We start from the raw sequence: 24072 nt of genomic DNA on the forward strand, positions 1-24072 counted from the left end.
ACAATAGAAAAATAAAGCAATGTTGACGAATATAATTATGAATAAAATAATGTAATGCACACGCTTATATAATAAGTATAGGATTACACAAAAATATATACTTTAAATAAAAAAAAAATTAAAAAAAAACCTCACAAAAAAGGATTATAGTAGGATACCCTTAAAAATTAATGTGTGTAATATACACATTATGCATACGTATATGCAGGTATATTTTGTAATTGTTTAAAAATGATATTTATAGGATAACGAATTTAATAAGCTTTGTAAAAATGTATACATATATATATATTATATATAAAAAAATGAAAGTCTAACATTTTCAATGCCTCCGATTTAAGTACATTATGCACTAGAAGAGAATGGTCATTCTGGTTTCGATAGCTAATGCTTTTCATTTTTATAAATTTGTATATTTTATATTTATTAACATTTTTTACTTTCGGAAACTCGTACTAAGCAAATCAATATGGTGCCTTTTCCAGCTTAAATACAAACAAAAAATGAGCATAATATATGCATTTGATACAATGGCTACTTATAATTTAGATAAATGTGTTTTGGTTAAATAGGTATTAGCTAGCTATTTCCCTTTCCTATAATAGCATGATTAATATTTTTCGGTGACTCAAAAAATTGACATATTTTTGTATCATCTATGAATATCTACATTTTTAATTGTCATAATTTACTAAGACAAATAAATATATTATATTTATTTAGGGTTATATTACTTATTTTTTTTAATCATCCCCTGGTTCATATTCTTCATCTTCTTCAGCCATTTCCTCCTCAGTCTCTTGATCAACACTTCGATTTTTTTGATCATCCATTTCGGCATTATACTCTTCATCATTTGGATCGTCTTCTTCAACTTCCTCCTCATTTTCTTCAGGTTCATCTTTTTCATCGTCATAATTTTCTCGATTTTCAGCATCTTGATCCATTTCATCATATTCTTCATCTAAGTTATCATTTTCTTGATTATTTTCATTATCCAAATTAGCTGATTCATTTTCAGATGTTGGGTTTTGATCTCTTTTATTTGAATCGTCATTATTTGTTTTTGTTTTTTTATTTTTATGTAAGGCTTGTTCATTATCGTTTGCATATGAGGATGGTTTATTTCTTCCCGAATAATTAATTTCTTCTTTTTTTTTTTTATTTCCATCATTTTGATCATTCATATAATCACCTTCTTCATCATTATATATGATGTTATAATTTTTACTTTTATTATTATCGTCATCATCATTTTCATAATCTGAGTCATTGCGACTTCTTACACTTTGGTTTTGCATTTTTTCTAAATATCTTTTTAATTTCAAATCTCTTGATTCTCTCCATTTGTTAAGCTTAACAATATCTTCACAAATAGATAAGTAATGTTTTATTAATGTGACTAACTTCTTTTTAAAAACTAAAAATGCGTGATTATTTTCATGAACAAATTCTTGTTTACTAACCGAAGGCTTTAACCAATTAGGGACATTTACAATAACTGTCAAAGCATATTTATATAAATTACCTTCATATAAAGAAGGACTAGGAGGATATTTTGATAAAAATAAATTATATGGAGTATCAATAAATGGAGCATCTAATCTTTTTATTAATCTATTTTTATAATACAATAATATACCAGTTTCACAAACTCTATTAACTTCCATACTTGTATTATTATTATCATTTAAAAAACCCATCATAATAAAAGAACCATATGTATGATCTGCAGGGGTAAATAAATAATGGCTTTCTACCATTTTATATAATTTTCTTCTTAAGAAATGATATAAGGTATATCTACTTGGATTATTTATATAATATTCATCTTTAATTTTAAAATTTTCCATATATACATTAACATAATTTTCTTTTTTCATTTTTTCTATTTCTCCATTTTTTTTACCATTTGCTCCTGCACCAGCTGCTAAATCATCTTTTTTTCTTCTTCTTTTTCTTCTACTAGCAATACTATCTTCATTTGGATCATCAATAGTTTTTCCTATTTTATTTTTTTCATTTTTAACTTTTTTATTTTTTTCAGTACCATCTTCTTCTTCTATATTATTTTCATTTTCCATTTCATTTTGTGGTTCTGTTTTTACTACTCCATCTTCACCTACTTCATCACCTTCATTAGCTTCACCTTCAACTTCTGCTCCTTCGTTTTCTACATTATTATTTCCTTCATTTTCTCCTTCATTATTTGTTTCATTTATATTGTCATTATCTTCATCATTTTTAGGAGCTTCTTCATTTTCCTCTTCTACATCCTCGTCTTCTTCTTCCTCTTCCTCGTCTTCTTCCTCCTCCTCTTCCTCTTCTTCATCTTCATCATCTGTGTCATTTTTATTTGCAGAATTTTGAGCTTGTGCATCCTGAGGTATACCATACTCTAATGCTTCTTCAAGTTTTTGTTTTTCTAATTTTGATAGCCCAGCATTTGGATCATTTTCACAATTATCCTTTTCCTTTCCATCGTTTGCATTATTATTTTCTTCCTTTTCTCCTTCGTCTTTATTTGTACCATCATTTTCATTTTTTATATCATCATTTTCATTTTGTTCAGAAGTTTCTCCTTCTTCATTATTTATATTATCTTCATTTTGGGCATCACTATGATTATTATCGTCATTGTTTTCATATTCTTGTTCCGATTTATTATTTTCGGCAGCAGTTTCAGATGTATTTCCTATGTCACCATTATTTTCTTCATTACTAGCTATTTGATCATTTTCTTGATTATTTGTAGCATCAGCTTGTTCTTCACTTTGATTATTTGCATTATTTTGTTTGTTATTATTTTTATTTCGTAATTTGGATGATTTTTTTTTCTTTTTTCCTTTAGTATCATTATTATTTTTGTTTGCAATAATGTCTTTTTCTCTTCTCATAGATGTAGGTATTAGTAAGGTGTTTTGTAAAAATATATTTGTACTTCTACGTAAATATAGCCAATATAAATAAGTAGATAAACAATAATCAATACTATCTTTTGGATGATCCCATAATGGAAACATATCATTCATATTATATTTTTCTTTTGATATACTTGGACTTAAATGTGAATTATATTCAAATAAATTCATTCGTTTTTTAAAATAATTATTATTATTATATTTTAATTGATCTTCATATTTCATTTTTTCTTTATAATTTAATGAATTTCCATTTTTATTTTCATCATTATTATCATCAGGAATGTTATTATTTTTTGAGGAGGTACTCATATTATCATGTTCTTTTTTAATATTTTCTTCTTCTTTATTATAATTATCATCTACATTATTATATTTATCATTTTCATCATCACCTTCTTCATCTGGATTATCAGCATCTGCTTTGAATTTTTTTAAATTACCATCTTCTCCGAAAACTCCTTTACGTTTAATTATTCGGTTAGCAAATTTTATGTCCTTCACACCTTGATATTTAGAATTAATATTTGATTCTTCACCTTGTCCATTTTTACGTTTTTTATTTTTACTTTTAAGTTCATCAATACTTAATGGTGCACTACTAAGATATATATTATTATTTGTTGGATTAAAAATAACAAAATCCATATCATCTCTAAAATTCCAATATAATAATCTAGTACCACTATAAGTACCTAATATATTAATTTGCTCGGCCAATAAACTTGGGCTATTAAATGGAGTATAAGACATTAATAATTTTTGATGATGTCTATGCTCTGATTTATTAGCAATATTTCTATTTATTAATTCTTTATTTGGTAATTTCCACATACATAAGGGAGTAGCTAATTCTTTAGCATCACAATGATTCATTAATTCAAGTGATAACAAGCCAATACCTATTGTATTAATTGTTCTTGACATAATTGCACAGCTTGATGCAATTCTAGCAAATGCAGTTTTAAAACCTACACCATATTTAATATCAAATATACTATTAGAAAGATCATTGTAAAAATAGTATTGATTTTTTCTTTTATAATAAAATGTATCATTCCATGTACATTTTTTCTTTCCAATAGGACCATTTTTATTACGTATATCATTTTCTTTTTTAATTATTCCTTCACCATTTTGACCTTCCGATAAATTATTATTATAACTTTTTTCACCATCTGCTCCTTCTTCATTTTCTGCATTTTGTTGCATTTCATCTGTTACATTATTTCCAAAACCTGTATTATTATTATTATCATATTGATCATTATTTTGATCAGCATTATTTTCATTATTGTTAGCGTCGTTAGTATTATTTGTTTCTTCATTATATTCCTGTTCATCTTCATTATCATCATAATTATCTATTTCATGGCTATCTGAATCATCATTATTAGGTAGGGAATGTTTCTTTATATTATTATTATTGTTATTATTATAGAATGAATTATTATCATAATTTTTATAATTTCCATACATTCTTAATATTCGATTCATTGCATTAAAATCTAATCCTTCACCATCATCTTGAATAGATATCATACCATCATGTTCAGGAGTAAGTTCATATTTTATAAAAACATTTTCTGCTGGATTTATAGCATATACTGAATTATCTACTAAATTAGCAAAGGCACCAAATAACCATTTTTGTAATGTACAAAATGTGTATAATAAACTTATCGAATGGGTATCTCGGAAATAATATAATGGCATTTGTGTTGTTGATATTTTCTCTCTACATGTATCATATTCATATAATCTTAATGGATTTTCACCAGTCAAAGATAATAACCATGCATCACCAAATACGGAGTTTTTTTTAAAACCACCATGTATAAATATACATGGAACAGGGTTTCTATTTGATCTACCTAATACATTCTTTGATTCAAAAAAACATCCTACATGTCTTTGTCTTGCATTATACATATATTCTTCATTATATAATTTTCCTTTTAATAAATACCATCTTTTTTGTGAAAAGAAATATACATAAATTTCATCACTTGAAACAATTTTTAATTTATTATCATAAGTTATTCCACTACATAAAAGCATTAATTTTTCAATAGTTTTGGGTTCAGCACCTTTAAAATCTTGATGCCTTTGAGTAATAAAAATACTACTATAATTTGATCGGCATCCTATATTTCCTTCATATATTTCTCTTTTCCATTCTCCTGTTATTTTTATTTTATTAGCTAAATTATTACTATTTTCAACATCTTTATTATCTACACCCTGAGATTCATTATTGTTATTTCCCATTTTAGTGTCCATTTCATTTGCTTCATTTTGATCATGTAAGTTATCAGTTTGATCATTGTCATTATCATGACTAGCCATTCCATTGTTTTCGTTTACATTATTTATATAAGGATCTTGTTTTATTCCTTTTTGATGTTTATGAAGATCGTCTTGAGCATTTACTGCATTTTCATAAGAAGGATATTTTATGTCTGTATTTGTATCTTCAATATTATTAGTTAATATTGGAGTGTTTAATCGAAATGTCCACATATCATCTAGAAGTTTTCTAGTTTTACAAGTTTTGTCTGAATATAAATATTCTCCACCAAATAAACATAAAGTATTTGTATCAGACCAAATCAAATTCATTCCATATCTTCCAATAGGAACTTGATCTCCTAAATAATTTATACGTACCCACATATTTGTTTCAAATAAAAATATCCACATATCATTTAAATTGACAATATTATTATTATATAAACATTTTCCTCCATAAACTATAACTCCTTCTGTTAAATTTAATTTTTCACCTCTTAAATGCTCGCTTTTTGCTGGATAGACTAATGAACAATGTTGGTGTCTAGGCAGTGGTATTTTTCCATTTACAATCCTTTTTGACCATTTCCGTGTTTCCATATCTAATATATATATATCATTATAATATATATTATTATTAGCACCCCCAAATAAAAATACAGACAAACCAGATTTCAATGAAACCAAATGTGTTGTATGTCCATCTCTTTCTTCAGGATAATTGCCACTAAGTGGTAATAATTTATAATTATAATAAATTAGACTAAATGTTAATGTATGATTAAACGGTACTTTTTTATGTTTATTATTAGTACCTCCAAACATATATAGTTTATTACCATATTTGACTATACTATGTCCATATAAATATGCATGTGGAGATTCATTCATTATTTTTAGCCATTTTATTCTACCAAAAACAGATGATATTAATATATTTTTTATATTATTCATTTTATATGTTTCAATATTTTTTTTTATAACCTTCATTAATTCTTCTTCATCCTCAGTTATATTACTATTTCGATTGAGAGAATTAACATTATGAAGATTTTTAGAAGCATATAAATATTCTTGCATTGATAAGCCAGAGTTTTTAGCATTATTTAAATTTTCTAAATTAGCTAAATCAATATTCATTTGACTCATATAATTATTATCTGTACTGTTCATATTATTTATTCCTAAATTTGCCATATCGGCAATATTATTATCCATATATCTCATATTTAACATATTAAGTGCTTTTTTTTTGTTTATATTTAGCATATTATTATTGTATGAACCACCTAATTTATCATTATCACCATACTTCATCATCATATTATTAATATCATTAGCTGTTTTATTATTTGAAATTTTTTCGTTATCTGTATTTAACATTCCAGAGTGACCCATATTATCCCCAATATTACCATTATTATTTGCCACGTTTGATAATATATTTGAATATATATGATTATTTAGTAGTGCACTATTTAAATTTCTATTATTAAATAAAACATTAGGAATATTATTCATAGATGAATTAGTTGAATTATGATTCATAAAATCATAAGATGATTTACTTAAACCAAAAGAAGCTTCGATTCTAGCTAATCCAGATGCATCTGGTACGGCATTCCGATTAGGATCTTTTTCTAATTTTTTTATTATATCATGCAATATATCATGGCCAACTACTGCACCGATATATGCATATATTTTTCCATGGGGCAATTCATTATTTAAAAAATCAGTCACTATTCCTCTAATGCACACTCTTTGATCTGGTGTTGTAATATTATGATTTGATAAAACTTCTAACAAATTAAACAACGTAGGCCTATAACCCAAATTTTCATTATATGCTTGTTGTTGTCCTTTGTTTGAATTATTAGTGCCATTGTGCAAGGAATGAGGGGAATTCTTTTGTCGAGTATTACACCCTATCTTATTTCCTTTAACCGTATCATTATTATTAGAAGCATGAGCTGCTCCAGCATTTTCAGAAGAAATATGTTTATTTATTACAGTATTGTTATATAACTTACTATTTTTATCATCATAGTTTGAATTATGATATTGTAATAAATGAGATTTATGAGAATTATTCATTTGGTTTAATCGGATTTGTTTAGTATGTTGATTTTGTTTCTTCGATTGAGATGAAGATAAATTTGACGAAGGTATTATATGTGTTGATAAATTATTATTTACATTTAAATTGCAATTTCCTTGATTTATTGGATTTTTACTATTTTTTGATTTATTGGGCATATTAATTGCATTATTATAATTATCATTATTTTCAAAATTATCATACCCACCTTTTGAGTTTTTTATTAAATTTGTTATAGGCACACCTGTTTGGTTATTTGATAAATTATGCCTAACATTATTATAATTATTATATTTATTGTTTCCATTATTTATAATAGAATTATTATGATCATCAGAGTTGTCGGGATTATCATTTCCATCACCATCGTTTGGGTCTTTATCATCATCGCTTGCATTTCCCTGTTCATTATTAGCTCCTCCGATATTATTTATTGGATTTGCATTAATACTGGTATTTTTGTTATTAACAATTATACCGTATTCATTGTTATTTCCTCCATTTCTTTCCATATTAGACCAATTATTATTTCCATCGTCGTTTTCATTGTTATTACTATTTGCATTAGCTGATCCATTATTATTACTTCCTAATGATTTATTAAAATTAAAAAGTTGTTCTAACCAATCAGCTATTTTTGTATTAAATATTCTTGTCCCAGTATTTATATCTATTCCACGCTTGGTTATACTTACCCCTATACATTTATATTCATTATTTACTTTCTGAACATGTAATGTAACTCCATCACTATTTTCGGGGATAAATATATCATAGACGTCTGAATTTTTTTTGTCATGTATCGCTTTTGTTGGATCTAATATAAAGTATATTCCCGATTCATTTTGCAAGCATTTAATTAAATCCAAATTATAATTGGAAATATTGAAATTTTTATTCATCTTATTATTTTTCTGTTTATCTTTTATTTCTAATTACTGTTTTGAAAAAATTTTATTTTTTCTTTTTTTCATTGACTACTATTTATTTCGTCAATTTTTGATCCATTTATTTTGTTCATATGAAAATGGATTTAATCTAAATAGTTATATCCTTTAATTCCTTTGATAGGTGTATTTGTCTTTCTAATTTTTATCACTTTATTATTTTACCCTTCATATATATGAATATATGCGGGTGTATATGCATATATATATGTATATAATGCAATGCTATATGTCAAGTATTAAAAAGACAAAATAAAAAAAAATGGAAATAAATGGGTATACATATATATAAAAACTTAGTATATATTATACACATATAAACTTTGTATATATATGTGAGTATTTCATTTGCTACGATTATTTAGGCGAAACAAAAACTCAAAAATATACATATGCAAGCTTTGCCAAGATGTCTTTATTCCTTAATCACTGTTTTGTGCAATCTTAATCTTGTTCAAAACAAATTTAACAATATGGAAAAAAATGCAAAATAAAAATTATTCACTTTGGTTTTAAGTGTATTATGTGTATACATATTTTATTATTAAAAAATATTAAAAAAAAAAATAGCAAGCACTTATATATTAAATAAATATATTTTCACATGCATGCATATACACAAATATATATTATATATGCGTAATGGTTATGGACAAACCTTTTCAAAATATGTGCAAAAATATATAATTAAGCATTCAAAAAAACAAATGAATAAATGAAAGCATTCGCACGTTAGAAATATGAGTATATGTATTTATATGCATGTGGGATTTATACACTTAATTCCTTTCTTATTTTCTATTAACTAATTACACACATTTATATATTAAAAATAAAACTTAAATGTTGCAATAAGGCGCGTATGAGAAAATGTATCTCTTGTTTACAAAATAATTACATATATTTATATAAATTCACATGCTGATAAAAAAAATATTCATAATTTATTCACTGGTATAAATATATGTATTTATTTATACTTATAAATGTATAGAAATATACACATATTATAATACATTGTAAGTTGACATTTATGCATTCATTTATTTCTTTTCTTTTGCTTATTTTTTATTGTTATTTCTTTTAAAACATGTATATATAAATTTAAAAGTAATCTTTAGTAACATAACAAAATTGAAACCATCAAAATAAAAGTATAATGAATAATAACATGGTAATTATAAAGCTCATATATATATGTCAATCAAAATGCAAATAATGGAGTGTCATTTGTAAAAATGGAAAAAAAAAATATGGTATTTTACATATTGTGTGAAATATGTACATAACTTTTAAATCACATATATATGTCACTTAATATTTCTTTTTTAAAAAACAATTTTTCTATATACTTTAATATATAACGATAATAATGATAACCGAAAAGCTATAAAAAAACAGAAAAAAGAAATTTACATAATTATGTTTTTTTGCCTTTCATTGTACATATAATATACGTAACATAATTATACCTGCTTGTATATGTATATGTATTTTCTTTAACAAACATGCATTTTTTTGTTCAAACATAAGGCAAGAAAAAAAAAGTAAGAAATTATATAACACATATAAATATATGCAAACATATGTAATATAACAATACACACGTACATATATATGCAATTACTTTGCTTTATTTTTTTTTATCTATGTACCAATATACTTGTATAATAATATACATATAAATGACCTATTTGTTCAGCATTCCTTTTTTTTTTTAATTTGGCGGTGTAAACATAGGCATTTGCATAATATTATCAAAGAAGATAAAAAAAATAAAAAAGAAAGTAATATAAAAACATGTTTTGAAAAAAAAAAAAATATTTATTTATATATAACCATAAAATATTCATTAACATATGTATTGTATATTTTATGTATTTTATTTAAATATATAACACTTAAAAATGAACTATTTTTAAATTATATATTTTTGAAATAACAATATATAAAAAAGGTAATAATATATAATAATAAAAAAAATACCGTTTTCCATAAAGATATATATATAACACGCTAGGCTAATAAAAAAACTTTGAGTTTTAAAGTGTATCATATATATAAAATATTTTATATACTATTGCAAAATAATCTCTCTTTACTTTTACATAATATTATATATATAATATTTTTTTAATATAAAGCGTATGCATGTATGCATTACCAATACTTAAATAATACATACTTTATTATATACTATTAATAGATATATGTATGCAAATTTTATTGGGTTAAATTATTTTTTCATATATTTCCAAATATTTATATTTTTGTCATATGCTCTCTTATTTGTACTTATTTATAATTGCATTTTATGCATATATATGGAATAAAAACTGTAGTTGCTAAAATGTGCTAATATTTTTCCTTTGTCAAAATATACATAACATTTTTTTAAAAATTATATAATAAAAAAATACTGATTATGTATAAATAAAAAATAATAAAAATATATTAAAGGGCGTTTAAATATTTCTCCTGCATAGCATTTTAATCTTAAGTTTTTTTTTATTTAAAGTGCAGATAATATAAATTATTTTTATAAATGCATACAAGTAGTACAAATGTAATAATCTGGTTTACTGTCACAATAATAATAATATGTACTTATTTCTTATACGAATAACATTTAATGGGAATATGCTAAATAATAAAAAAAATGTATTATTAGGCAAGGTTGGTTTTGGTATTTTTTTAATATATTTTTTTAGTTTAGATACATGCATATACGACTACTACATGCGTACATTAATAAAATATAACAAAGTTATTTCGATATCCTTAGATTGGGTGGCTGATCAACATATTTTGTCACATATGCATATATATATAATACATAAATATATAATATAAAAGAATAAGACGTTCATTTAACAACTTTGGAAAGGACAATAAAATTAAATAAATAAAAACATGTCATGACAATAAAATGTGCACTAAAAATATTACTACTATATATTAATTCATTTAAAAAAAAATCGTTGAGACTTTTAAATTTTTGGGTTGTACTAATGAGAAGAAATAATTGTATTTTATATGTATATCCTACTTTTCAGTTGGTTGAAAATAGGCTTCCTTTTTCGTCTTTAATTAGTTGGAACGTCTAAATGGGCATGCATATATATATATGTATGTATGTATTATGTATTATAAATACACAGTCTATTTCAGATGAATTATACTTATTATTATATTTTTAGTCATATATATTTGACATAAAATATTATGCATATATGCATGTGTACGATAAACGATATGTAGCATGTAATAAGGGGACACCAAATATAGATGTTCATATAAATATATATCTGTACATGCATATATATAAATAACAGACACTCAATTTACGTGTGATAGCATTGGTATTTAAAAAAAAATTCAAGACGGGAAGTAAAAAAGTGAAAATGTATTAATAAAAAAAATGTAGTTGGGAAAAAAATACATATAAAATATATGCATAGTTTTTAATTGAATCTACTTAGTGTTACTTATATAATAATTACTTACAATATTTTGTTATAAAAAACTTTTCTCAATATTATACATCAAATAAAAATAACAATAATTTTGTATATCCTTAAATAAGTGCTCACATATTTATGCATTAGTAATTCGTTGAGTGGGTGATTATATAATTTATATAATCAGTACTTTTAGCATTATCATATATATATTTTTTAATAAATGATTTTTTTATTATTTTTTTATAAATATTTGTATAATTATCAAAGACATTTAATTTTATTAGTAAAAAAATTATTTATTATAATTTTGTCCATGCTTCGAATTCATTTATATAATTATTATTTTTGCCTATTAATAAGGATCAAAGGGGTGTTTTAAAAAATAAAAATATGCTTATGTTTGTGCACGTTATGTCCAATTTTTAAAGATATATATCGTAGTCACAAAATAAAAACATATACAGTAATAAATATAAAAACATATACAGTAACAAATAAAAATAAATCTACTTAAACAATAATAAGCAGCATATTCAAATCAAGCAATATTATGCCCTTAAAAAGAAAAAATCTACAATATGCTACTAAAAATTACCATCTATATGTGGCATAAAAAGAAGTGGGATGAGCAATATAAAGCATAGGGGTTGTTTATATTTAAGTATATATCTCCTTATTTTTTATGCCTTTGAATTTGTTCGAAAAATCGTATGAAGGTTTCTAACTTAACCGATAATTCATATACAGATTGTAAATACATGTTAAAGGAATGTAGGAAACAAGAATATATACATACCAATTAAGAAAATTATTATATACCCAATAAACTGCTATAACAATTATACAATACTTAGCTCTTCATTTTCTAAAATAGCAACATTATATTTTAGATAATTCTTTTTAATTGTAATAAAACTTACCGCAATATTTTTAATATATTTTTTAGTATGCATCATAATTATTTGTACATATTTTGTCGAACAAATTATATGGCATATGTAAATATAGTGTGCTCACTTGAGAAATAATTATTTGTACAGTAATTTGTTTTTGTTTATAAAAATGAATTACAAGTTAGAGAAACTTTAACAAAAGGAACAAGTTTGAAAGAGGGAATATATTTTACAATTTTTATTTATACATATATATAATTCTTATATATGTGTAGTTGTTTAAATTCAAAAAAGAATAGCAGCCATATGTTTTTTTTTAGGGAAACGCTATATTATATACACCACTTTGCATAAATATACGCTCATAGATACATGGATGTGTATATTATATGATTAAAAAAACTGAATACCCTTAATTCATAGAATAATAAATATCTTATAATTACATTTTTAAATGCTTGTCCGATGAAATTTGTTCCTACTAAATAGCATAATATATTTCCCTCTATATTTTTAATTCTTTGTATTAATAATAAAATTATGATAATTTCATTTTCACAAATCAAGAAAGACAAATAAAGACGCATAAAGGAGTTGCACAAAAATCAAACAAAACTATTTAGCACGTCTATTAAGGTGCTGGCATTATATAAATCTTGTAAATTTCCAAATAATTCATATTTCCTTCTTCATATTATGATAAAAAATAGAAAGATTAAAAATAGTAATAATAACTATAAGCGAAGAACCCCAATAGAACAAGATGAAGCATTGAAAGAGGCAGAAAATTGTAATAAAGATAAAAATGGGGATGAAGACAATAAATTATTAAAACTAAAGACATCAAAAAGTCTTAAAGAATTTCAAAATATGCGATTAAAGAAAAAGGGAATAAATGCCGATAATTTAATTGGGGAAAAAAAAGAATTAGAAAAAAATGAAAAAAGTGATAAATTATTAGAAAAAAATTTTACAAAAAATTTAACGGAAAAAGAAATAGAAGAAGCACATATACAACTTTTTATACAAAATAATATGAAAGAATTTTATGAACAAATTGATAATAAAGAAGAAAATGACGAAGAAAAAAAAGAAAATTATAATGATATTATTAAAAATTTATACAAATTACCTGATGATTTAAAAGTTAAAACATCTACAAATAATACACAAGAAAGATTGAACTGTTTCACAGGGATAAATGAAGTACCATTACCATTAGAAATGAAATTAAAAAATATTGAAGAGACTGAAAAAATTAAAAGACAACTTTTAAAAAAGGCAAAATTTATGAACACGAAAACTAAGTAGCCATATCATTCTTTTATTACATTTTATTATTGTTTTGATATAATGTATTTGTGTATTAAACTTTACAATGATCACATATAAGATATATGCCAATTTATATATCATCTAAGTTGATAATTATTCCATTTATTTACCGAGGAATTATTTAAATGATCAATTATTTTATTAATGCAATACTTATTGAGAAAGGAAATATTTGTCCTTGAAATTGGGAAAAAAATATTCCACACTGGGAAAATTATTAAAACTTAACAAAAAAATCTATTTATATATGCATAAAATTAATTATAGATTCAATTATTTACATATATTATTTTTTTTATAAACATTTTTCTCATCTTTATGCCGCATAAAGAGAGCCGACTTTCTTCTTTAAAAATTTTTTTTGTCTTTTTTTGAGATATATAATATTTTGCCTTATTAAGTTTTTATTTATTATAATGTATTATTATTTTAGTATTACATTGTTTTACCTATATTTTATTATAATGATTATATTTTTCTTTATAGAATGGTTATATAAAAAATAGTGTCATGCTATATTTTCCTATTTCATGTTTTTGCTTTATTTTTATTAACATTTAAAGAAAAATTTTTGCCCATTTATACCTGAATGATGCATAATTTTATTTTTATGTATAAGACTTATGTTTAATTAAAATTAAACAAAAAAATTATGAGCCTTCAATGGAGAAAGGATATATCTTCGCATATATTATTCATGCATATTATGTATATATAGACACAAAAATATTATTGTAATTTTGTAAGAAAATAGACATTCTTTTGAGGATTGGATCATATGAATACAATAGAATTAAGTTATAAGGACTACGGAAGTGTTTGTACATCTTCCCCAGACAATGACTCGTTGGTAAATTAAAAATAAAAGTTATACCATTGCGTATATTTTTGTCAATCCATTATTTAGCGTCCCCCTACTTATTATTCCGTAATAACTTATATATTCTTATTTTTCATATAAATGTTACATTTTTTGAATATTTTGTTTATGAGTATAGAATGAAGAGAACAATGATGAGCTGAACACCTCAGAAAGGAAAAAAAATTTAAGTGATAACTTAAGTAAAGATGAAAATGATAGAGTAGAAAAATATATAAAATTAGAAAATACGAAAAAAATATGGGCAGGGACAAATGAAATAATTTTTTACAAAAAAAAAGATTTACTTGAATTAAACAAAATAATTTATAAATATGATGATGATAAAGAAATTAATGTTTCTAGTAATTCAAAAGTTTTAAATTTAAATAATAATAATTTAACACATTTAGATTTTTTAAATGATCTATTAAATTATATATATAAACCAAAAAATTTAGAGTCATCAATTATTTATTCAAACATTATATCATTAGACATTTCATTTAATAATTTGGCATTAATAAATAATGATATACTTATGTTAAATAATCTTCAAGTTTTATATCTCCATTCTAATAAGATTGAAAATATTAGTGAAATACAAAAACTACAAACCTTATCAAACTTAAAAAAATTAACATTGGAAAATAATCCTCTCGTGAATATATATAACAAGCTTTATAGGTTACACTTTGCATCTTATTACAAATTATATATGTATATATGCTTGTATATATATGTATTTACATTTTTTAAACACACGTAAATTTGTCTATATTCTAATAAAATTATTTGTAGGTCATTCATAATTCATTATTTGCCCCAAATAAAATCTTTGGATTTTCAAGAAATTACAAAAATTGAGAAAAATAAAGCAGGGATTGGATTTAACATGCACAAATATAAATTTAATTTAGAATGAATTTTGTTTAATCCATCTGATATATAATTTATTTTACTTTTCCATTTTTTACGCATAATTCTTTCGGTGTAATGTTCATATGCCTAACTTGTTTTCCATCCTTTCAATGTGTCTTATTATGGGTTTCTAATAATGCAATTATTTATTTTTTTTTCAATATGATTAAAAACTATTATAACATGCATTTATATTTTATAATTCCATCATCAATATAAGAAATCATTTGTACATATATGTATATATGAACCTGGATTTATAAGAAATAAATAAATACCCTTAAACCATATTGCATTATATGAGTAGCCCCATATTAAATGCCTTTTAAGATATATCATATATAACTACTTTATAATGTCTAAAAATAGTTATTACTGTAATAAGCTATAACATATTATTCCTTATTAATTTTTGTTAAAATTTTCATTTCAGAATATATCAAAAGCATACAACTATATGTGTTATTTGCATATATTCTGTTCTATATCATAGCATTTTTAACTTTATTTAAAAATAAAAAATTTCCTTTGATCTTTCCCCATATTCCTACCAAAGAACATACCCACACATATATAAATAATATACATAATGATACATTTTCATGTTTATAAAAAAAATATTTGGATATTATTCAAACAAATTTATGTATATGGCTAATAAAATTGGGTTTAATATTTTTTATGGATTATATAATTATTTCAATAAAAAATATTTTAAACCCACATTGATAAATATTAGTGAACATAATTTTGTATATATGAAATAAATTTATAGACAAATTTCGCAATGTCAGTTTGTGAAATTTAATTACTTGATTTTATGTGTTTTATATTTTTTTAAAGTGTTTAATTTACGCAAATATATAATTCATACATGTTTGAAACTTTCAAAAATATGCTTGGTTGTAATTTTTAACAATAATTTTAATTTTAACAATAGAATATTATTTTTATTTTATATTTTTATGGAAAAATGAACTCAAATTTGGTAACCCTTATATGCATGCATATATATGTCTATTCATTTCACAGTTTGATATTATGGAATATAATATTATTATATTTTAATTGTATACCTACATTTTTTCATATTTTTTCATATTTTTTAAATAATAAAAAAAATGAAGAATAACTATTGGAATAAAATTCCATTTTTTGTACATAAATATTGCGTTTTTGTCTTTTTTGATTGATGTTATATACACATGTATATAAAAAATTCTTATCAGTAAAAAAAAGTTTGGAACATGTCCAAACTATATACAACATATAAATGTATCACAATTCAATAATAAACTTTATAAAAATAAGTTAAATCATATCATATAAATACATATAACAATAAATCATCTACATACATATAATTTTGCAAAGTATGAATGAGCCATATTTTTATAATAATTTCAAATAAAAAAAAATTCGATGATCCATAATTATACACATATAATGTATGTGTAATTATTTGTTAGCTTATAAAATATTACAACCTGCCCTTTTTTTTACCCACCAAATAATATACATATTTAATCATAATTTTTGTTTACATTTAAAGGGTTTTATAATTTTTTTATACATATAAATAATTTGTACGATTTTTTCCATATTATGAAAATTTCCACATTTTTAATGAGTAAAACATTTTCTTTATTTTTTTTATTATAAAAAAAAATTAATAAATATGTAAACGGATTTTCTATTTCTAAATTGTACACTTGTACTAGCTTTTAAGTTAACTTACTCGATTTTTTATTTTACTTTATTTTATTTAATTTTATGTGTATATATTATATAATTGTGATAATTTTTTTTTATTTTCCACAATTTCTATATTTTACATTAAATTATATAATAAATATTATTTACAACATTTATGCACTATAGAAGGATGTTTTTTTTTTATTTTTATTTATTATAAATGCACATTTTTTTTTTTACAACGTCGTCTAAATAAATAAATATGCATTATCTTTTTTTGATTTATTCTTACTTTTACTATATTTTGTAGTACAAATTATTTTATGTTGTATAGACAAATTAAAAAATACATAATTTTTTTTTTTTAACAATTTTAGATTTAGCACACATTTTTTGTGTTACATATATTGGCAAGTAAATAGTGTGTTAATATATTATTTGGAAATTTTTTTTTATAATGAAGTAGAATGTTTCTATAACATTTGTTTTTATATGTTTTAATTTTTATTGTATAAAATAGAATCTATTACACATTTAATATTTATACACACTTATATATATTATAAAAATTGTGTCCAATAATATGTTAACTATTCAAAATGTTTTACAAAATTAGTAGTACATAAATTTATTAAATATTTACATTTTTAAATGAAATTTCAATTTATTTAATCTTTATATTGAACTCTTGTCTATCTACGTTTGTAACTATTCATTTAAAAAAAATGTTTTTTTTTTGGAACATAAAAAAAAAGCAATTAAACATGTTTTGTTGAAAACTAAAACCATATATTGATTTACTTTGTTAGTATCACATTTTAAATATTTTTTAAGTAAATAAATTGTATATAATAGAAATCAAGAATTTATTTATAATAGAATATATTTTTAAAATTTGTTAATGCATTAATTTATTAGCAGTTCAGCATTTAGTACTATATTTAGAAAAATGCTATATAATATTTTTATCATTTTTTGTATAAATATGGTAATAACAACTTTTTAATTTCTTTAAATTTCATAAATTAAGTGATTTTGCATCTATATTTATAACATATACATTTGTAATAATATACAATGGTTATATGAACACCATTGCTTTATGGAATTCTACATTTTTATTTATACTTTTAAAATGTTGTTTAAATATATATGTATATAAAAATTAGTTGTTTTGGATTTTTTTCGTTGTCTTATTCTTTTATTTTTGTTCTCGTTTTGTTATTTGTATCCGATGCTTTTTAATTTGTGATTTGTCTTTTTCAATTATCTTTTTTTTTAATTTGATCTTTAATATTTTAATAATAATAATATATAATAGGAATAATAAAATTTTGCTTATATTGCTTTGCCTATCTTACTACTGCAATTTTTTATCTTATTTAGTTTATTGTTTTTTAATTTGTTTTGTAATTTGTTTGCTCTGTTTATATTTAATTCGTTCTTTTGTACTTTAATTATTTATAGAATAAAATTGCTCCAAAAAGGTAAACGATATTTATCATATATGTATGGCCATTTTTTGTGTATAATAAATTTGTGGATCGGCATACTTCAGCTGTTTTATTTCATTTTACTTTCATATTAATGGATATTTTCGTAATAGATTTTTAATATACATATTTGTTTGTTTAACTATTTAGTTTATTTTTCATATTTTTAATTATTGTATTTGTTGTGCTTTTTTTATTAGAGATATTATCAGTGTATAATTTAGTTAAGTAATTATCTTATCATCTATTTTTTTTTTTATACAAAAAATAAGACCATATTCACGATACGTTATACATATGTCTATACATAAATATTGTTACACATCCTACTTATGAATTTTCTTTTACCCAGTTTTAATAAAAAATATATTATAATTCATAATTTTTCTGTCAAAAGCTATTTTTTTTTTCTTTTTTTTTCTTTTACTTTTTGTTATATATTGTAGGTATAAAAAAAATATATAAATATTGTTGCATTTGTTGAATTTATATTTTTTAAAGTTTGTTTAGTAACAAAAATGGTATATGCTACTTTATTAAGCGAAGAAGATCTCAGTAGGTTTAGAACAAAACAATGTAAGCGATTACTAAATGGGGGATGTAATTTTGGATTGGATAGATGCCAATATAGTCATAATGAATTTTGGAATAGAAGATGTCCATTTTATTTAAGTGATTCATCATTTATTCGTTATATAACAGTTATGTGCCCAAATATTGAAACTAAAAGTGATGGATCTATAAATAGTGTATGTTTAAGAGGAGGAGAATGTCCTTTTGCTCATTCAACAGAAGAAATATTATATCATCCATTATTTTATAAAACAAAAAGATGTGAAGATTACAAAAAAGGGTCATGTAACACTTACTATTGCCCCTATGTTCATGGATTAGCTGAAACAAGAGTCCCAGGAACTTACAAATTGCCATTCACAAATGGTATTGATATACCTAATATTCCAAATATAATAATTGTAGATAAAATTGATATAAGTAATAAAAATAATAATAATTTGGGACATAATAACAAATATGGAAAACACACCCATACTGCTAACAAAGCAGATTCGCATTTTGATACTCGAAGTAAAAATAATAATGGACCAAAAGGATATGCAAATGATTCATATTATCAAAAAAAGTTGGATTGTGAATCAACTAGTGCTTTTTCAACTATTGATAGTATTTTTGACAAAAATGAAGTTTTTAAAAATACTTGTGATAAAATAGAAATGGGTGAGATGAATGAAAATAATTTAGTAAAATGTTCTAAAGATGATATAAATTTTAGTATGTATCTAGAAAAAAATAATTTTGAAAAAACAAATGGGTCTATTAATGGAAATGACAATTATGGTACCACAACTTCTAATGAAGCATGCCCTACTAATTGTTGCAAAAATAGCAATTCAGAAATGAATATAAAATTTTCAAATTACAATATTAAAGACAACAATATGCATTGGTATAAAAATAATAATAAATATTCAAGTATAAACTCAGATAATTTAAACGAATTTCTTCCTGGAAAAAATTCATATACTCATGGGTCCCAAAACTATCTTTCTTATTCTGCTATGAACGTTAATGATAGTTTTAACACACATAATAATAATGGCAATTTTCATGAAAAATTAAATAGCGATGATAGAAGTATTTCCTCAAAATATACTCAAAATGCTCATAAAATGAATAATAATTATAATATGGAAAAACATAAACAAAATTGTTCTATTTGTAGTACTACTACTCATGAAATTTATTTTAATGAGCACGAGGGAACCAGTAATGAACTTATTGATGGCGATGAGGAATATATGGAAAATGACGACAATTTAAATGAATTTATTTTTAAAAATAAAAATATGGATAAATTATTAAACAGTGGAAGAAATAGTAGTTCAGGAATCGATAGAAGAGATGCCAATATCAGCTGTAATACCTTTGAATCGATTAAAGGGGGTAATATTGATAATAGTGATAATTGTGGGGAAAATACTGAATTGAGTTTATTAGAAGTTATTAAATATTTGAAAATATTATATGAAAAAATTTCAAAAGGAAATGTTGCATTTACACATGAGCAATGGGGAAGTGTTGCACAAATAACTTATGATATAATTGGTATAATTGAATTTAATAAAGCTATGAAAGTTAAGAATTTACAAAATGATTTAAAGACAACCACATATAATGATATAAATAAAACACATATATTTGAAACATCTAAAAATTTTATCATCAATAAAAATACTAATATAAAGGGGGACCAAATTGAAGAACATCAATATACTGGTGCTAAAAATATCCAAATAAACGAAAACGAAAAAAACAGAATTGCAAAATTAGGAATAAATGGACGAGCAATAATAGAAGATAGTGAACAGAATGTGTCTTTGGAAAATGAGATAAATAATGTAGCACCAAGTGATTCGATGATGAGTACTGTCACTATGAATATGCTAAATTTTTCTGTAGATAATTCCGATGGAATTGATAATAAAAATAAGATTGGTCATCAATACAAGGATACCAAAACAAAGCAAGACAATTTTAATGACAATCTAAATTTAGATTTACTAAATGCTAGAGACCACGTTCAAACAAATTTCTCAGATTTAAATAACGATCAAAATGGTTTAAAAGATGCCCATTTTTTGGACTATTACAATTTTAATCCAAATGCTATAAATTTTGGAGATGAAAAAGATATTTCAGAAAAAATATCTCCACAACAACCCCTTGTTTCCTTCTTCGCATTTTTATCAGAGTAATAATTTAAAGTAATATGTTGTATAATGAGCATAAAGGGAAAGATATATATATTTATTCACATTCTTATTTAATTTTTTTTTATCGTATGTACATATATTTCTTTTCTAATGGTGTTTTTTAATGAATATGCTTTTATAATATTTAAAAGACTGTCTTTTTTAAAATAAATTTTGAATGTTACAAATAATCGAAAGGTTTCATAATATATACATATTAATATGTCTTTATTTTTATAACCAAAATAGTTAATTGAAAAAAAATAAAATAAATGCATAAAAGCACACAAAAAAAAATTATAAAATGAATGAAAAATGAGAATATTTGTTCAAAGATGTATAATGCAAAAAATGCATACTACACATGATTATATAATCGATCATAATGTACGATGAAATATATAATACATAACAAATTTCATTTATTTTTTTAAGTGACTCTGATACCTTCTCCTCTTTAATACAAACACATAGAAATGCCTGTGAATATTTTAAAATATTTTGCATACAAAACTAAACATTTTAATTCCACATAAAAGTATTAATACTTAACATGTAAACAAAATAAAAAAGAGGAGAGATATCGCGAAAAAGATCGTTGTAAGTGTGAAAAAAATATTATGATATATCCTTCAAAAATTATATTAATTTTTTAAACAAAAAAAAACTCATAATGAGGTATGGTCAAACGGATTATTAGCAAAAACTATGCTGTCCTATGTCCTTCTTCTCTTAACATCCATTTCCTTGGGTAAACAAAAAAAATAAAAAGAATGTAAAAAGGATGTAAAATTAATAAAATTGGTATATATATATGAAGAAATATATAATTAACATTTCACGAAATATACAATGCTTGTGCTTTGTTTTTCAATTTATATATACTAACAGTAGATATGGAGTCTTAAAAATTTGAGTGTTTTTTGCGATTGGCATAAGGGGGAAAACGCTAGTAAAAAAGAAATAAATGTGCCCAACTAATATTCCAAAAAAATTATCATTTGAGTTGTAATCCACGATAAGAGATAAGATTGTCAAAACCCTGCCAAATGAAAAATAATAATTAAATAAAATATAGATAAATAAACGAATGAGTCGGCAAAGAAAGATTCATGAAAACCAAATAGCTTCTAGAAGAAAAAAATAATTGATCCTAAAAAAAATGAATTACCATGGAAGATAAGAAGCTTTTATCGTAAAGAAAAATATCGTCAATCTTGTAGAAGAATTGTTCTTGCTCCATACATACGTAATCACATTTATAATACAACTGCTATAGAAATATATTCCTCCGAATATATATGAAACCATCTTAAAAAAAAAAAAATAAATAAATAAATAAATAACCATATATATATTGTCATTAAGTAAAGGTTTGACATGAATTACTTCGAATTTCATCGTAAATATAGAAATATATCCATACCAATAGCATGAAACATGATACTATTATCATCCACAAAAAGTCAGCTGAGTTATTTCGAAATGTCACATCTTCAAGGGAACTGCAATAATATATTCTGATAAATCATCCCAAAAAATTATTATTTATTATATTTTAATATAAAAACAAAAGGAGATACAATACAATAGTATAACATAGTACAAGTAGAATATATAAACAATTTCAAATAGTATAGATATGCTTGTGTATTTGCTTAACATGCTATATCTATAGATAGAATTGTAAAGGTAACGCTGAAAATATATTATTCATGGTTTTCCATTTTAATACTTACAATACATAGATATCCCAAAAAAAGTGTAGTCCAAAAGACCCAAAGTACAAAAAGCACGTAATTAATCTCCAATACTGTAAAAAAGGTGTAATAAAAGACAATAAAAATGAATGAAAATAAAAAAACAAAAATATTTAAAGAATACTATATAATGGAAAATGACATTACCTGATGTTCGTTCAATACTAAGTTCCAATTCAAATACAAACTTAATGGTGATATTATATCAAAAGAACATAAAACCATCAAAATTGAAGAAAGAATAAGATACACTCGAGTTATTAACGGAATGTTACTTAATAGCTCACCGAGTTGGACCATTTTTTCTTCTTCCTTCTTTCCCTTTTTTTATTATTATATGTTTGCTTTTATTTATATATTTTTTTATATTTGTTCTTTTTTCTTTTAAATATTTTTATAATGAAAAAATTTAATTTCTTTCAACATTATGAACACATGAGCATTCACAAGTTTCCTTCAAAAAATACATCATTTCGTCTGATTATAAATATATGCATAAATGTAATAATGCATTATATATACATGTATGTGCTACATGCTTTTGAAGTAATACAACTATTTTAACATATTAGCTTTATTTAAGCTCGTTTTAAGGAAATAAACAATAGTTATATATTAAA

General features: G+C 22.9%; 5 protein-coding genes across 5 annotated transcripts; 3 read left to right on the top strand and 2 right to left on the bottom strand.

Annotated features, from left to right (window-relative positions):
- Positions 1-743: 743 nt before the first annotated feature.
- On the bottom strand, positions 744-8216 carry PVVCY_1303390 (conserved Plasmodium protein, unknown function; the record flags this gene model as incomplete). Its single annotated transcript, XM_008624013.1, has 1 exon — positions 744-8216. One exon carries the CDS (start codon positions 8214-8216, stop codon positions 744-746), a length of 7473 nt encoding a protein of 2490 aa, XP_008622235.1.
- A 5098-nt stretch (positions 8217-13314) lies between these two features.
- Positions 13315-13929, top strand: PVVCY_1303400 (conserved Plasmodium protein, unknown function; the record flags this gene model as incomplete). The annotated part of the gene is made up of 1 exon (XM_008624014.1): positions 13315-13929. One exon carries the CDS (start codon positions 13315-13317, stop codon positions 13927-13929), a length of 615 nt encoding a protein of 204 aa, XP_008622236.1.
- Positions 13930-14731: 802 nt separating this feature from the next.
- On the top strand, positions 14732-15581 carry PVVCY_1303410 (leucine-rich repeat protein; the record flags this gene model as incomplete). The annotated part of the gene is made up of 2 exons (XM_037634757.1): positions 14732-14803; positions 14952-15581. The coding sequence occupies 2 exons, from the start codon at positions 14732-14734 to the stop codon at positions 15579-15581; spliced, it is 702 nt and encodes a 233-aa protein (XP_037490808.1).
- Positions 15582-19439: 3858 nt separating this feature from the next.
- Positions 19440-21695, top strand: PVVCY_1303420 (zinc finger protein, putative; the record flags this gene model as incomplete). The annotated part of the gene is made up of 1 exon (XM_008624016.1): positions 19440-21695. The coding sequence occupies one exon, from the start codon at positions 19440-19442 to the stop codon at positions 21693-21695; it is 2256 nt and encodes a 751-aa protein (XP_008622238.1).
- Positions 21696-22398: 703 nt separating this feature from the next.
- Positions 22399-23752, bottom strand: PVVCY_1303430 (derlin-1, putative; the record flags this gene model as incomplete). Its single annotated transcript, XM_008624017.1, has 6 exons — positions 22399-22438; positions 22582-22734; positions 22864-23003; positions 23119-23212; positions 23432-23505; positions 23600-23752. 6 exons carry the CDS (start codon positions 23750-23752, stop codon positions 22399-22401), a joined length of 654 nt encoding a protein of 217 aa, XP_008622239.1.
- Between the last annotated feature and the right edge of the window lie 320 nt (positions 23753-24072).

This window comes from Plasmodium vinckei (genome assembly GCF_900681995.1).
Source record: "Plasmodium vinckei vinckei genome assembly, chromosome: PVVCY_13".
Lineage (NCBI taxonomy): Eukaryota > Apicomplexa > Aconoidasida > Haemosporida > Plasmodiidae > Plasmodium > Plasmodium vinckei.